Source organism: Lepisosteus oculatus, chromosome 4, assembly GCF_040954835.1.
Source record: "Lepisosteus oculatus isolate fLepOcu1 chromosome 4, fLepOcu1.hap2, whole genome shotgun sequence".
Lineage (NCBI taxonomy): Eukaryota > Metazoa > Chordata > Actinopteri > Semionotiformes > Lepisosteidae > Lepisosteus > Lepisosteus oculatus.
In genome coordinates, this window is record NC_090699.1 from 38427761 (window position 1) to 38444079 (window position 16319).

Here is a 16319-nt window from a genome sequence, read left to right on the forward strand (position 1 = left end):
CATACGTAAAAGTACTTTTAATGAAGTGAATGTTTTCACTTGTACTCAACTGTAAAAGGCCTTTAGAAAACTCCTACATGCAATTAACAAAGAAAAGAATTAGGCTAATTATTTAGTTAGAAAATCAAAAAATGAATCTAACAAAAAGTTCATTTTTGTTATGCTTAACAAATACCAGAACAACACAATCTCTCTAGGAATGTAGTTTGAGACCCCTGATATACTGCACAGTACTGCAAATAACACACTTCAAAAAGTATGGCATTTTTTAATTTAGTACAATATAGTTTTATTATTTTAGTACAATACAGATTACAGGAAGTAGATATGCAGTGTACTTTACATCAGGACTTTATTAAGAAAGGCTATTCAACTGATTATTGATAAAACACACATCATCTCAGTCCTGCAATTTAAAAGTCCTAGAAAGAGTGCATGTTAATAAAACATGGTAAAGATATTACATAAAGTACAATTCACAGTATGCTGTCAATTAGAAAGTGTCATTTGTCCTGTAAGAAATAAATACATTTACATTAAAGAATTTTACAGATAGCTACTGTACAAACATAATTACCTTAATAAAGAACAGGTAAAAGTTGTAGTGGGGTTTATGGCTGCACCTTAACAGCTCACAATGTCACCATATAACAGAGGATATTTGTATCCTCTTACTACTTAATGCTGTAAGCAGTAGGCTAAAGCCAGCTATTTCTTTATCATTCTATGAAATATGAAAACCCTTCAACCTAAAGTAGGATTGGAGTTCACTGGAAGGTAGTTTTACTCGTATTACCTATTCTAGTCAAGATAAGGCATTGAAACACTGACTGAAAAACAGTGATCACTTGTCATTTTAAAAAATGAACACATGAGCTCCAAAACATCATTTGGCCTGGGAACGTTTCTCCATCTGAAACAATGTGTCATTTTCTGTTTTACTGTTCAACCTTTGTGCACTGAAGGTAAATGTATAACTGTTAATTTCCCAGCTTGGGAGGAGGAAAGGGGATAAACATCGACAGTATATTGCTCGTGATGAGGAGAGAGCTGACAGTCTGTGGTAGAAAAGGTGTGTGGGATACCATATACCAGATGGAACTTTCTGAAAGGAAGACAGGCATCACTACGATAGCTGTGGCTTTGGGTAAGCAGGAATTCCAGTTATGCCTCTTGAATCAGGTGCCCCTTCTGATTCCTTACACTCCTTATGGTGAAAGGAAGTCCTCACCAATCATTTGCCACTGTTAAAAAAAAATATTTTTTTATAGTCAGAAACAATACACCTAAGTACGTTCTACTGACTGGACTTCCATGACTAGTTAAGTAGCTGTAGAACAAGGAAGCTTTGTCTCACCCACCCCCTTTAATATGGTTAAATTATCATGAAGAGTTGTTCTTTTTTTTCTAGTAATACATCCAAATTAAGACTCATTAAGCACTTAATTTCTTATATCTACACATAGGAAAGATTATAGCCAATAAATTTTGTTCACTCATACCAAGTTAATTCCATTCATATTTTTCCCTCAGTCACAGGCACATGTGTCCGAATTCAACAACCCTGACCCTGGTATTCTTTGAATTGTTATTTTCACCTGAAAAGGAAATGGAATATAGTTAAATATGTTAAAATCTAAAAAAACAAAAGATAGACAATTTCTTTCTCTGTTCCATGTTGTGTTAAGCTTTTCAAAGGGCTTAACCCTGCAAAAATATAGATTCAGTTATACAGTATGTTTTATTTTTTTACATTTTCATCTACTCAAATGGATAAAGTCTCACAGTTAATTCATCTTATGCTACGGCATTTTACAGTATATTTACATTCCTGAGGTTCTCTCAGATACACACCTCTTTTAAAATCACAATTAATGTTTTAAAAAGCAATCTCTGCATCCTAATTTAAAAAGAACATTTCATGATGCTTGTGCTTTAAAATCTGAAAGGTGGCATTTTGTTTTATTTATGCTGCATGCTAGTATAAATGTATGCTTAAATACTACTTGTTAGCAAATCTCTTTTGCAACACCTGGTAAGAACACAGATCTGAAGGTTAAACTAGAGTATTGTAAAGAATAAATCATGAGTCATGAAGGTTGAAGGACAAGTGATCTGTGTCGCCTCTCAAGTATGTGCCTATCAGATTAAAAATGTAAGATCCTCAAACCTTGTTTCATAATAAATAGATTTTTGTGGTTCATATTATCAAGAAAGATTTGTTAAAGAAAAACATGCTTGAAGAGTCATTGTGCAGTCAAAAGTCCACACAAAAGCTTCAGGCCCTATTTACATGCATGTCTATAACAAAGGATCAATACCAGAGTTTTCAAGTATCACCACAACCCAATAGCTGAGCTCCCAGGCCGGAAAACTGGTTTACATGAGACAGTTACACTCTTCAATGATGATTGCTTTTACTACCTGTGCCTTCAGCAACTTGCTCAGGTACGTCTGTACTTCCTTTACATTCTGCGTCTGAAGATCATTCACTGCAAGTATCTGGTCTCCTTTGTGAAAGAGGCATCCAGAGTTTGGCAGACCAAGACACTGGGAGATGCTATATTAGAAAACAAACAATAAAATGACATAAGCCACAAGCTTGTTTATTGACCTTCCTCAATATTACTTAGCAGCTCCCTGTTTCAACTGCAATTTATTTTCAGATGCCAGAAAATTGTTCTGACCCTTGTGGAGATGTATTTATAGAATATAATGTGTTGTAACATTATACATCAGGTCCACGTGAGGACTGCAGATAATATACTGATCAGTAACCCAGTCCACATGATTGCTAAACAAGGACAAGAATGTTTATTGCCTTGGTGTTCAGTGGGCTTTAAAAATAAGCTAGGCATGAGGTAGGAAAGACAGACAACTCAGGAGGACCTTAGTTGCCAAGTTAAAGAATGAGCCCTAAAATTGTTAAGAGTTTATTGTTTCGTTTTATGAAAGAGCAATAACTGCAACAAGTAAAACTGTAATTATAATGCAGAATTGTGTCTTATTTAGAACGTACATAAGTCATTACCTTAATGAATTAATACTCATTTTTATGCTGTCTAACAAAGCAAGGATAAAACATGGCATAGAGACAAAAACATAATCCATGCTACATGTGGGAGCACTGATTATTCCTTCAGCAAAGCTGCTAAGTTTGATGTGACAGACTTTTCTCAGTTTTTAACTGCACAAAAAAACATACCATGGTTTTCCATCCACCTCAGTCAAGAACAGAGAGTCTTTCAAATCACTCTGGTTTATGTACACATCCTTTTCCACTGGTATTTGGTTTTCAGTGATTCTAAAAAAGTTTAAACAGTAACAATGATTTTCAGTGGAAATGTACATTAAGGCAGCAAAAACATTCATTTTGTTGCTCTAACAGCTCACATTGTTCATTCACTCTTTTGAAGTTAGAAACAACTGCAGATTTTTTTTGTCATTTTGTGGAAATCAGTTTCCACAGATGGGCAATGTGTAATAAAAGTACAATGACCGTGATTATTTCTGATTTTATTTATTTATTTAATACAAAATAAAAGTAATTTATTTAGTTTAATTGATTCAAGGCAGTGGTCTTAAACTTCTTGGATCTTGGTGGATCTCATGTCAAACAATTAAACTAACTACACTCCTCTTACCCTACAGTTTGACGTTGCTGGTCTTCATTCAGCAGTTTTATCTGGAACTGTAGGCCTTCCAAAGCCACGTTAATAGTATGTAAAAGACTTTCATTAGATTCCCCTAAGTCATCTTTGTCCCTGTTAGGATAAAGATAGTTCTACATTTAATTATTTTGAATCATCATGCAGTTCCAAAGATAAATTTTAAGTACTGTGGGATTCTTACTTTGAACAGGGAGGTGCAGCGTCATCTGTGTTACTGGGTTGGACTTCTTTTGCGGTTTTGTAGCTGTATAAATGGGGAAAAAACAAATCTTTTTATATTGTTTTACTGTATATGAGCTGTAAAATGCACTAAATAACAAAGTGATAATGTTATTGAAACCAGGGAATTCACTGGGATATGCATATGAATTAGTATGAAGTTGTGTTTGAAATGTGTGGAGGATTCTGTTAGTTCAGTAATATACTGTAAACAGTATATCTTTTACAAATAAAACAGTGTGAAAAGTTAATTCATCATTTGGCAATCTTAAGATGAGGAAGGCTAATCTGTACAGGAGTATGTCATTGAAAAGAACCTGTGTTCTGTGTGCGCAGTAAAAATTCAAGGTATTATTATCTGAAGCTTTTCAACAGAAAACAAAACATGTAAGAGGATAATAATTTACACTGATTCCATTTCCATATAAAAGCTAGGACCATTTTCTTCTGTCTTCTCAAAATCTCTCCCATTTCTTTCCTAGAAAAAAAAAACACAAAATAAAGATAAATTATTCACAAAACGACTGTTAGAAAAATAAAAATAAAAACAAAAACATAACAGGCAATAATATACAGTTTTACAAATTAACATTATATTATCTTTACAACTTTGTACATGTTTCCTTTCATATTTTATGTGATACATTATTGCTGTACCTGGCTACATTGAACAGTAATATGTAATGATTTCTGAACAGAGAGCGTCTTCAGAAAATGTGTTTACATGATAATTGGGAGGAAATGTGTAGGTGAAAAAATACCAACATCTGACTGAATGAAGGCTATTATTGGTAGTTTGCATAATATCAAAACTGCTCTGATGTGCCTTTAGAGAAGATTATCTTTCCCTAAATCAATTCCTAGGCAGACAACCATAAAAAGGAATAATTGTCTACAACTGAATATGCTCTCTAACACTGCTTATTACTGGTGTTAATAAAAGGCTCCCACTTTGCTTTACCGTAACATCTTTCATAATATTCCTAGGCACGTCGTAGTAGGCAGGTGAAGGGCAGATCGCCACCTCAGGGTCAGAGTATCTGGGGCTGCTGTCCACATTGTGAGATGAATTTGCAGACGCCTTGGAACAGGAAAACCAAAATTTGGCAACTTAGATGTAGATAGTAAATTAGACTGTAATTAATTGCAAGTAATAATAAATATGGCAAAACTGGTGATGTGGTCTTCAAACCTTTTTTACACTAATCAAAAACTTGCTCCCACCATTCTATATATATTTGTATGAGCTTAACATGCAGAAGTTACATAGTTATATTGTCACAGGCAGGTGCCTCAGCCAGTTGCGGCTGGCATCATCCAAATCGATAAAGTTGCCGGGGCATCTGAAGCGAGGGCAGGAGTATAGGATGTGGTCGGCCGTCTGCTCCTTGCCATCGCCACATTCGCAAGTTGGGTCATCAGTGAGACCCCAATTGTGTAGGGTGGCCCAGAAACGGCCCTGTCCGATTCTTAGTCGGTTCAGCTTGACCAAGGCTTGTCTGGGTAGGTCATTTCCAGTGGGTTTGTTGGATACTTTGTCAATAAATTGTTTCAGTCTGTGGTTGTTATTATTCCACGCGTCTTGCCACTTTTTGTTAGCCCAATTAGTGCCATTGTTGTTGTTTGCTTCTTTCATTAGGTGCTTTATTGTGTTAGAAGGTGAGTGCCGGTTTTCTAATCGGAGGATTGTGGTGTTCCGGTTGCAGATGGCATCGTGCAGCAGGTGGTTGGAGTCATCCGAGGCTTTCAGTGCAAGGTTGATGCAACTTGCTTCATTCATTCATTGCATTCTGAAACTACTGTAAAACTAAAGTCAGAGTACATTTTGTTGCCTTGCACTGCAGAATTACATTTGAAGTGATGAAAATAATTTACATCTTTGGCAATTTATATATAGTATATACAGTACATGCTTAAGGTGTATATACAGTACCTTTGAAAAATATTGACACCATGTGGTGTGTGTGGTGGTACTGTAAATGATGCATAGAATTTTTTTATCTTTATATTTCATTCAAAACCTGAATGCTCAAACATAAGATGTCAAAGAACAAGAAAGGCTACAGTACATATCAACAAAAACTAAAGAGAAAAAACCTGGTGGTGCTGGTAAGCATGGTGATTGCATTAGAATTCAGACCTGTATGCTCAATATTTTTAACACTTCACTTGAGCTATGCATAGATACTTTACCCCTGATATATTTTTAAGCTTCGTGGTCTTCATGGTTGAATCTTTGCTTTAAATGTACTACCTACTGTAAGTGTCCTTAGAGAGAGAGAGACATATTTATATTGAAGTTATATGAACCATTATAACTGTATACAGACAGAGGACACTCAAATAATTGTGTGGTTCATTAAGATATTTTAATGCTCCTAAATTCATTTATGATATTAATTGATCATGACTTTTCAATTTTTCTTCACATTATCTAATTACTACTTTCTTTTTTTGTTTGTTTGTTTTTTTGTTTTGAATGTGTGTTATACAACTATCATGATTGCAAGTTTTAAAGCTTTAAAGCAATAAAATGTGAAAATTGTGGAAGGGTCTTAATACTTTTGCAAGGCACTGTATACTGTATATATATATAGAGAGAGATGAATTCAGTAATAATTTATGTATACTATGTATAGTAGTAATTGTCAACTTTACCTCTGTCATAGTGCTGCATCCCTTTGCTGTTTCAGGATTAGAAGATGATCGTGATTTTGATTCACCCTGAGTAGAAGAGAGATGTTTAACATGGATAAAAGTACCTCATTAGGATATGAGTAGACCAGTAGTTATAGTTGGTAGGAGACTACATATAATATTAATGATGGCGTCTGCCGGTCTGTGTTTTCTGTATATGTCTGTTTGTTTTGTTTTCAAGTTAGGAAAACAGGGTAGCCTTCCCGGCATGGAAACAGGGTACTGTCAGTAAGTTAGTTTGTGCCAGTTTTTTTTCATTTCCTTTCAAGTCCTTTGTCTGTTAACTGAAACCATTCAATAAACCAAGGACCCTTCTGTTCCAATGGTGCTTGGAGTGTTTAATATGGAAAGGTCCTCATATTGTCCACAATATGCTATTCATATTGGAGAGAGGACCTTCCTCAGAGCTTAGAGTAAACAGAAGAGATCAGATATGAGTGGGGCAATGGAGGTACCAGAGTGCTTAACTGTGACATGCACATATACAGTAGTAACACTTAACATCTATGTAACTCACTTTCAATACATTTTAATGCTAACAAGGTAACACAAAATAATAATTTCACATACTGTACCATAAACATATACTATTAGGCCTATTCTATTTTTGAAAAATGACAGTCCTGTGTGATTTAGAATTTGACTGTATGATCTTCCACTAGCCTGTATTGTATGTAGCCCATGTGCAAACACATTGGAAAAAAAAAGGATTTTATTTATTTAAGGATAAAATTCTTGTCACCCTAATTATTTTAATGAAACCATGATTTAAACAATTTTACGTTTAAAAAAAATATCTTAACAGTTTGTTCGAAACTAGTAGCCTCATTTAGATTTAGCCAGTCTTCAAGGGAAAACTTCTCAAACACTGTAAGTACTATGCTATATTATATAAGTATTATCTTCTCAAACAATATCTCTTCATTTCTGAGCACATCTTGAATTTTTGAGCATACAATATCACTTTGCAAAATCGAACCGCTGTCAATCCTGTTTCATTACTACACTGGCAGCATGCACAGCACTGCAAATCACAAGGAAGTTGAACTGAGCTGTTTTGGCTATTTAACCCTCTTCAGGTGTAAATACATTCTCACAGCTTCTTCTCACATCTGCAGAAGGCTCAATAGCTGAAACTGTGTTTCTTCTTTCTACCTTATAGAGTGGAATTTTCTTTTTCTTGTTCCTTTTCAACAAACACACGCTGAAGATCTTCCACAAATTAACCTACAGTATATGTACTGAACGATGCACTATATGTTTAGTTTACTTATGTTATACACTCCAAATCGTCAGCTTTACCTCTCTTATACTGCTGCATTCCTTTGTCATTTCCGGATCAGAAGATGATCTTATTTTTAATTCTTCCTGTGTGGAAGAAAGATGTTTCTTAGTCACATCCGTAACACAGATACTGGTTTGCATTTTGATTCACATAATAATTTAAATGAATTTCTTTTCCTTTGACTTGTTGCTGAGCCCATTTATTGTGCAGTATCATTGTTTTATATACGTGTCTCTACTTGTTGTCTATTTTTAGTCCCTCATTATACTGAAACATTTAAGGGAGCGCTTTTGTTTTTAAAACTGTTGTCAAATGATTAATTTGTACTGGGCTTGACACTCTTGATAACCAATTGTCAAATACCTTCAATACAACCAATTATCCACCAATTTTTTAACTGCTTTATCTAATGCAAGGTAGCTGAGGAGTCAAAACATATGCCAGCAAGCACCAGATACAAGTCAGGATACACCCTGGACAGGATGCCAGACCATCACAGAGCTCACACTGACACAAACACACTTTCATAGAAGCCAATTAACCAACCCGTATGGGTTTGGACTGTGTGAGGAAACCAGATCACCATAAGGAATCCCATGAAAACATGGAAAGAGCATACAAAGTCCACAGTGATAGCACTGCAGGAATTGAACACAGGGCCCCATTACTGCAAGGCAGCAAAGCTAGCCACTGTGTCACCATGACACCCTTGTCAAATACAGTTTTCTTTTAGCATATTTACTTTTGAAAGCAAAATACGTCAAACACGTTTCCCTGCATAGAAATAACTGATTTTGCTTAGGCCAGAATAGTATTATTATTATTATTATTATTATTATTATTATTATTATTATTATTATTTGTTTCATGAAAATACTTATTCCTGCCAGGAGACATCATCTCATGATCAAATCCTAAAATAAAAAATAAATCCTAGGGGTGTGGAATACTGTAGATACAGGAAGAATTAATGCACTCAATAAACAAAGGTGCCCCTTCCTTTGTAATCTATTTCATAAAAACAGAGGCAAAGACATTTAAGGAAAGGAACTTGATCACTGATGAATATAGTATTTTGCTCTTGAGCTGCATGAAGGAAAATAAGCAGCTCATACATTCAGAGAGAAATAATCTACAGCTTAAATGATAAAGCAAAGAAAAAGAGAAAACCAGTCTTAATATTATATACATTTAATATAAAAGAAAAGGTACTCTACCTCATCAAGCGAGCCCTGATCACTAAAGCTGTCTTTGGATCCTATTCTTGTTCGCTGTGTTAGACACTCCACTCGCTGAAACAAGCACAGATGTGACATCAGGCAGGGATGAGCAAGATAGAAGCAGAAGGGTCTTCTTTTCCATAGTAAAGTTTTAAAGGTCTGAGTTTTCAGCCATACAAATAGCCAGGTATCAACACCTTGAATGATTCTAAAGCCACATTTTTAAATGTTTTTTCCATGAATGCTGGCAACAATTACTGTATTCTCTGTTTAAAAAAAATCAAGAAACAGCTGTGGTTAACAGCTGAAATTTTGCCTTTGTATAATTTAATGAGGTCTGATAACACCATTTTACTACAACTACAATAAGATAAATCATTGTACCTCTGGGCTCCAATGTTCTTTTTGTGATAATGACATCAGTATATTATATATGGATTCAAACCAAAGATCCATTTCTTCTCTACAATAAGCAAACACATAATGATTAGAGTTATTAAACAGACCAGAAATGACAGCTCTCAATATTTATTTACAGATTTCCTGTTCCGAATCATTACACACTTCAATGTCATGATGATACATTTACTCGATTGGAATACTTGTAATAACACTTGTAGAATAAGTATCTAACTTTGTCCTGTAATGTTATTTTTCATTTTATGCATGGTAATAGTTTGTTATTTTATTATAGTCAGATCTCTAATGGATATCCAGATATACAGTAAGTAGAACAACTGAAAGTTCTAGAAATCTTATGATTTGTGTTCTAATCTCAGCTATTTAACTACCCAAGTAATAGTCCAAATACACTGAATACCTCTAACAACACAGTGGAAAATTTCATAAGGTCTATGTACAGTATTTACTTGGCTCATATACAGGAAGTAAAGTATTTCTCAACACAGCTGAGAAAAAAATGAAACAAACTTCAAATATGTGACTGAAAAAAGTATGGTTGATGGTGAAAAGATAAGAGTATTCCGATTTCTTGGTCATCAGGATGCCTCTGCTTTAATCATTTCTTTAGGAAAATTAACTTTACTTACTTGTTTTCTCCAATGAGGAAATAATCCCTAAGACCAGAACGGATAAAAAGCACCATTTCGGGGGAACATTTGAACATCTTCTGAATCACGTTCCACTTCACATGGTTTTCCGGACTCAAGTAAATATAGGAAATGCTGTAATAAAATGACACAGTTTACATAATATGATTAAATTAAAATCTTAAAATGTCAAGCATAAGCCCTGTGGAAAAACAAATAATGATGCGTACCTTTCAGTGTCCATGTGCACTTTTATATTTTGTGTCACATTTTGTGTTTTAGATGATGCTTTTGAATTTATAATTATATAAATCTTAGTTATGTTGAGCATCATAGTCATGTTTACCACTACTCAGTAATGAGTAGTGGTAAGAACACTTAGAACTATATTACACTGTACAGTATGTTTTCACATTTAATTTAGGTGGCCTAGTTGATCTTTAAGGTTATGCTGGTACAACATCATTAATTATAACAACATAATTTGTGACCTAGCGGGAAGGTGGCACAATGGTTAGCATTGCTGCCTTGCAGTGCTGGGGCCTTGGGTTCAGTTCCTGGGGTACTATCTGCATGGAGTTTACATGTTCTCCCTAGTTCACCCTAGTGGGTTTCAACCTACAGTCTAAAGACATGCTGGTGGGTAAATCGGCTTCTGGGAAAATTGGCTGTGGTGTGACTGGTGTCCTGCCCAGGGTATACCCCGCCTTGTGCCCAATGCTTCTGCAATAGGCTCCAGGCCACTTTAACCCTGACTTGTATAAGTGGTTATTGAAAGTGATGTGATGTAATTAATTTTGACCTACAGATTTTCCCAGAGTTGTTTTTTTTGGGTGCTAAAGCACCTGACATGCATCTTAATGACCTTTTTACACTGCTGTCAATATTTTACATAAGCAAAAAAAGATCACCTGCAGAATCTACCATATACATTTCAGAAATGTATAAGACACTGCCGTTTCCTGTGCAGGAGGGGAAGGCAAGATTTAATCGGGGTTAAACTGTGATAGATGACACTGTAGTACATCTCATTTCCAGATTAAAAAAAACAAGAATAACCTTGATCATCTGGAAAAAAAACCTTCATCTCTAACACATACCCAAGCTCTGGAATTGTATCTAGGATGTACATGATGTAATGTTGTATTCTGCAGAACTGCTTATAGATAACGTCATCATCATCATTTAGACTTAAAATAACCGGTTACTGAGTTAGTGATTGAAGCTTTAAGCTCATCAACCATATAACAAATAGTAATGTGGCAAAGTATAGAGAACTTTGGCAGATTTAATTTCAATGCAACACTTTGTTTTTCTTAAATGTCAAAATGCAAACCAATCATATTTACATAAAACATTATCGCATGCTGATAAAAAAATATGACATTGTATTACTTACGTAGATATATCTATTACTCCTTGTGGTTTTGATCTATCCTCATCACTCTTGTAGTATTTAAGGATATATGCATTGTCACTTGTTTTTTTAAGTACAAAAAATCGCCTCTTCCAAGATTTCTACATGTGTAGGAAGCAGAAGATAAATGAAAAAAAAATACGTTTAACGTTTTTTCTGTTCCATTTTCAAGATTCTATTTGTCATATGAATTTGATTTTTTACATCTAAAACTACATCCCCACAGATATTGTTTTAAGTTCACTGAGCTTCCCAACAATCTACTGCTTAATATGAGACTGAGAGAATATGAGTGTTTTGAAAGGGGATAATATACTATACATATATATATAAACATGTACAGTAAACATGTTTAAAGAAGCCTTTACTTGTATTTTCTTAGGACCTTTCAGTTCGGTATGAGGGGAAAGGAAAAAATTATGACCATCTTAAATAACACACTGTCTTTTTTGTGGTAACTGAATATCTTGTTGAAAGGTGTCTACTCTCAAAGACTTACAAGAGTCTTTAAAAGGCCTGTTGGAGGGGATTTCAGCAAGGATCCAGTAACTATGTCCTCAAAACCATCATCCGTTCTGTAAAACACAGCTCTCGGACCTGTAAAATATCACATGTGCATCATTTTATTTCCATTTCATGCATAAAGTGATTCATTCACTCAAAGAAAGAGGCATGATAACATTGTAAATGAACTACTTTTCAAAAGTGAAATGACATCTACTGTCATGGTCACTAGCTGTATTGTACTCTAAAAATGGTAAGCCACCATTTTTATAATATATGTAGTCTGTATATATGTAGAAGGAAAATACAAAGATATTGCATCGATTTTCAAACGTTTTGCCGTGGCAAACATTTATTCTATAAATGCAAATATATAATAATATATTAAAGGGAACATTGCATAATAATCCATGAAGGCAAGAAACTAGATCATTTAATAGATCATTTAAAACCAATTTAATTAAACAAAATGTTTTTGTAGTTAAGTTCCAGTCTGCAAAAATAGGATACTAGGTAATGAAATGGTTTATTAACATACCTGAATTCCTTAAGCTGACTCTACTTAGCATTGTGATGTGTTTCAATCACCCTGTTAAAAATAGATAATTTATTATAATTATCTATCTAAGTTATTAATCTACATTTCGCTTACACAGAATGTAAATTCTAATAAAAAACATTTAACGAATGATGAACAACAGAAAACAACACCCAGATCTAATGGATTTAATTAAATATTTTAACTTTAAGTGGACATATCTAATTAAATAATCTAACAGATGTCAAACAAAATCACAGGAAAGTTTTGGTATGACACTTGATATATAGCTGGAATGAAAAGCATTAGAAAGTTAGTATAGGGTATGAGGTTTCTATTCATTAACACAATCCTGGAAGTAAGAACACAAAGCATTGATAAACCACTGGACAGCGTGCTGAGATGTTCCTGTGAAGCCTGGTTTCACCACAACGTCTCCACACACACTGTTGTTCAGGATCCATTAAGTGCAATACGCCTTTCAGCTGTGAATAAATCACTTTACCACTCCTTCTGCCACCATTTCAACATGCTCTAGTGTGTAGAAGATGGCTATGGTATCCATAGAGTATGGTATGAGCTACAGATACATGGGGTCATTGCTTCCTGGAATTTCTTGTGCAGTCTACAGGATCCACAGTAAACTAAAATGCAGATGGGTCAAATGGATGTGACAGTTCTGAGATGGTGTAGTGACCATTTGCCTTCCAGGACATAGCCTGTCCACCACAGAGCCAATTTCCTGGTTTCTCTGGTATATAGCGCAGATTATAGAAGCAAAGCATCACTTTCCCCAGACAATAACTTTCACACCTTCAGTCATGCCAATAGCAACCAGACTATCATCATTACTTAAAAAGAGCATTGTTATATCATTAATTGATCTTGCATTAATTAAAACTGTGTATTTGTTGGCCATTTTAACTCAGTACAAAACTGAAATAATGATCATCTGGTCTTTGTATAAGATCAGCATTTTACTATCCCAAAGAGAGCCAAACCTTTACCAAACTCAGAACCTAAGATCCATGCTGGAAAAGTGAAGCTTTGTGCAAGCAAAATAAACAAGTTAAACGCTGCAGAAACAAAGGAGAAATAAAGATGTAAACAAGGTTGTATTAGAAAGAAAATCAACCATGTAAAGTATATACAGTATGCCTGCCGGATTTTTTAAATAAAACAAAAAGAAAAAAAACACCCTCACCTGAGGGAAGCATGCTAATTCAACATCATGACCTACAGGCAGATTCTTGCTACTCATAGTTAAGATCGATGTACTTAAAGAAACACTCTTGTGACTTGGAACCCGCAAGCATACTGGAATGTACTTGTATGCCAAGGAATCTGTTCCTTTTGTCTTCCTGGCTCAGTTAAGTTCTACTAGCAAATACTAACAAATACAAAAATCATACAAATTAGAAATGATGGTAAAGTACAATAAAACAGCTAAACTGTCTAAATTCATATAATGTACAGTACCATATGAAAATACATTTATTCCTATGATGTAATGATTACATTTAACACTGTAAAAGAGTCGTTATAGAATCCATGACTGATTCAGTGAGAAAGGGCTTTTTGCCATATTTATAAGTTTGGTTTTAGGGATAAACACAAGACCAGCACATTACACAGTAATCCAAAGAATAATTCAGGTTTAAGAAAGTTCACCTTCATAAAGTCTCACTAAAAGTAGTTGGTCAATCACCACAGTGCAGTAAACATAACCATCAGAAATCATACATCTGTAATCATTTGTTTGCTACTTAAATCTGTATGTATTTGTATGTTTTTTCAAATAGATTTTAAAATTCTCTCACTGCTGAGAAAAAATAGCTTTAGGTTTATTCCAACCAGAAAAACTTGTTCTAATTCTAATTCTAATTCTAAAAATCTAATTCTGAAGTAAAGGTGTGTATGGATAACTGCTAAATGACTTAATAAATTTAATGTTATTTTTCTGCACACAACAGCAATAGCTCATTGATATTACCTGGTATCCTGAAGTTGTGATCCTTCTTCTCTTCTGGCAACTCCTTGCATTGAGAAACCTCCCTGGGTTGCATTTAAAGTAGGAATGTTGAAGGAAGTTCCACTAGATAATTCTGTGGTGATATGATGTCACAAGCAAACTTTCCGGTTATGTGCATTCACCTTTGTAAACAACGAGGTCCCATTAATCTCCTTAAGGCACGTTTGATTTGAGCTATTTTCCATTAATCTCATCTGACCTAGATGTATGTGCAAAATATTCAAGCTGTTCACATAACTGGGGATATATTTACTTGTAATTTCTGGGACTCATTTTCATCAGTTCTGTCCTACAGTATATTGTAACGCTCCGGGGTTCACGTGGGCGCCCTCACCGCTGCCACCTCAGGTCGGTCCCCACTGTCGGGGACTCGAACCTGGGCCTCCAGCGTCACTCAACATGGACCCAGCCTCTTGAGCAAAAGGTAAATCTCCCGTCAGCACGGCGGCTGTGGTCCCTGCTATTCACAGGGAAGGGCGGTGACGTCTCCGCTCTGGTAAGCCAGCTCTCACAAGCAATGGAGGCCGTGTGCGTAACACTATCAAGTCCTCAAGCATTTTCATTTGAAAGCCACAAAATGCCAGGAGATAAATACACTTTTACTTAACAGTTCTTAAAAAAGATTTATATTTCTTATTGTATTAGAGGGATAAATATGACCTTTTGCACAAAAATAAGCCACAACATTTGTGTACTGTTATGCTTTAAGTTAAACTAGAATCTTCCAGCTAAACTATAAAAACAGACATGATATAAACATTCATTCATTCGTTTAAAAATTGAGGTCATAGTGCATTGGAGCATTAATTTGTTAATACTTGTGTTAAAATGGAAAGTTAGTGAAAAGCTAAATTGTTCAGATCCATTAAACATGGATACAGAGGCAGACATTAAAGGTTCATGAGGCCTAAAAACATAATTGGCATTGGTGACATTCAGCTTATTCTCTTCAATTATATATACTGCAGGTGAACATATACACTTATATTCTAAATATTGAGTAACATTTTAAAAATAAAAAAAACTTAAATCAAATTCTAAGAATGGAAAATGTGCAGTATACAGTATATACAAATGTTTCACATCGTCCTTTGTCCTTCTCGCACGTGGCAGAATTCCTGTCACAGTTACAAACTGTGATGTAAAGACATCTGTGACAGAAAAAAGAGGTCCATGCCATAAAATTCTTAATATATAAGTTATACAATTTTTATGTCAGTTTTATATTATAGTGGTAACTGGTAGAGCCGGCCTTCTGGTAAAAAGCTGACAAGAGAATAGTATAAATAGTAACTAAAACGTTTAACTCACAAATAGATGTCAATCACAAATTCCTAACATACTACTTGATGGGGGTTTCCAATGAAGCAGACACAAGAAGCCTCGGGGGAAAGGAAGCCCAACATCAGGAGATGTGTTTAGAAATTGTTGTGGGCACTATGATTAAAGTTTTAATTTACCGTCATACATTTTAGAAATATTTCCATAAAATAAATATTTACACATCAAATGTTTCTGCACTTAAGAATCTAGGCTGGGATAATCAGAACTCCACACAGTCAACTAAAAAGAATATGTTTCTAAGCAGTATGTAAAAAACTGTGCTTTACACATAGCATTTTTGTTTACCACTGGACATTCTAATACTATTAAGTAGCTTCTAAAAGCTATATATTATACCTGTTTA

General features: G+C 34.7%; 1 protein-coding gene across 4 annotated transcripts; it reads right to left on the bottom strand.

Annotated features, from left to right (window-relative positions):
- Nucleotides 1-248: 248 nt before the first annotated feature.
- Nucleotides 249-14684, bottom strand: LOC107077385 (pleckstrin homology domain-containing family S member 1). 4 transcript variants are annotated; one of them, XM_015347415.2, is made up of 17 exons: nt 14594-14682; nt 12601-12651; nt 12058-12155; nt 11541-11659; nt 10142-10276; nt 9477-9555; nt 9090-9164; nt 7890-7955; nt 6549-6614; nt 4852-4971; nt 4298-4368; nt 3853-3915; nt 3645-3764; nt 3206-3304; nt 2425-2560; nt 1503-1598; nt 249-1244 (listed from the first exon to the last, which is right to left on the bottom strand). In XM_015347415.2, the coding sequence occupies exons 2-16, from the start codon at nt 12629-12631 to the stop codon at nt 1530-1532; spliced, it is 1347 nt and encodes a 448-aa protein (XP_015202901.2). In that variant the 5' UTR covers nt 12632-12651; nt 14594-14682; the 3' UTR covers nt 249-1244; nt 1503-1529. The 4 variants fall into 4 exon arrangements, with proteins under 4 accessions (XP_015202901.2, XP_015202902.2, XP_015202903.2 ...); XM_015347416.2 differs by lacking the exon at nt 1503-1598 and having other exon boundaries at nt 14594-14684; XM_015347417.2 differs by lacking the exon at nt 3645-3764 and having other exon boundaries at nt 14594-14683.
- Between the last annotated feature and the right edge of the window lie 1635 nt (nt 14685-16319).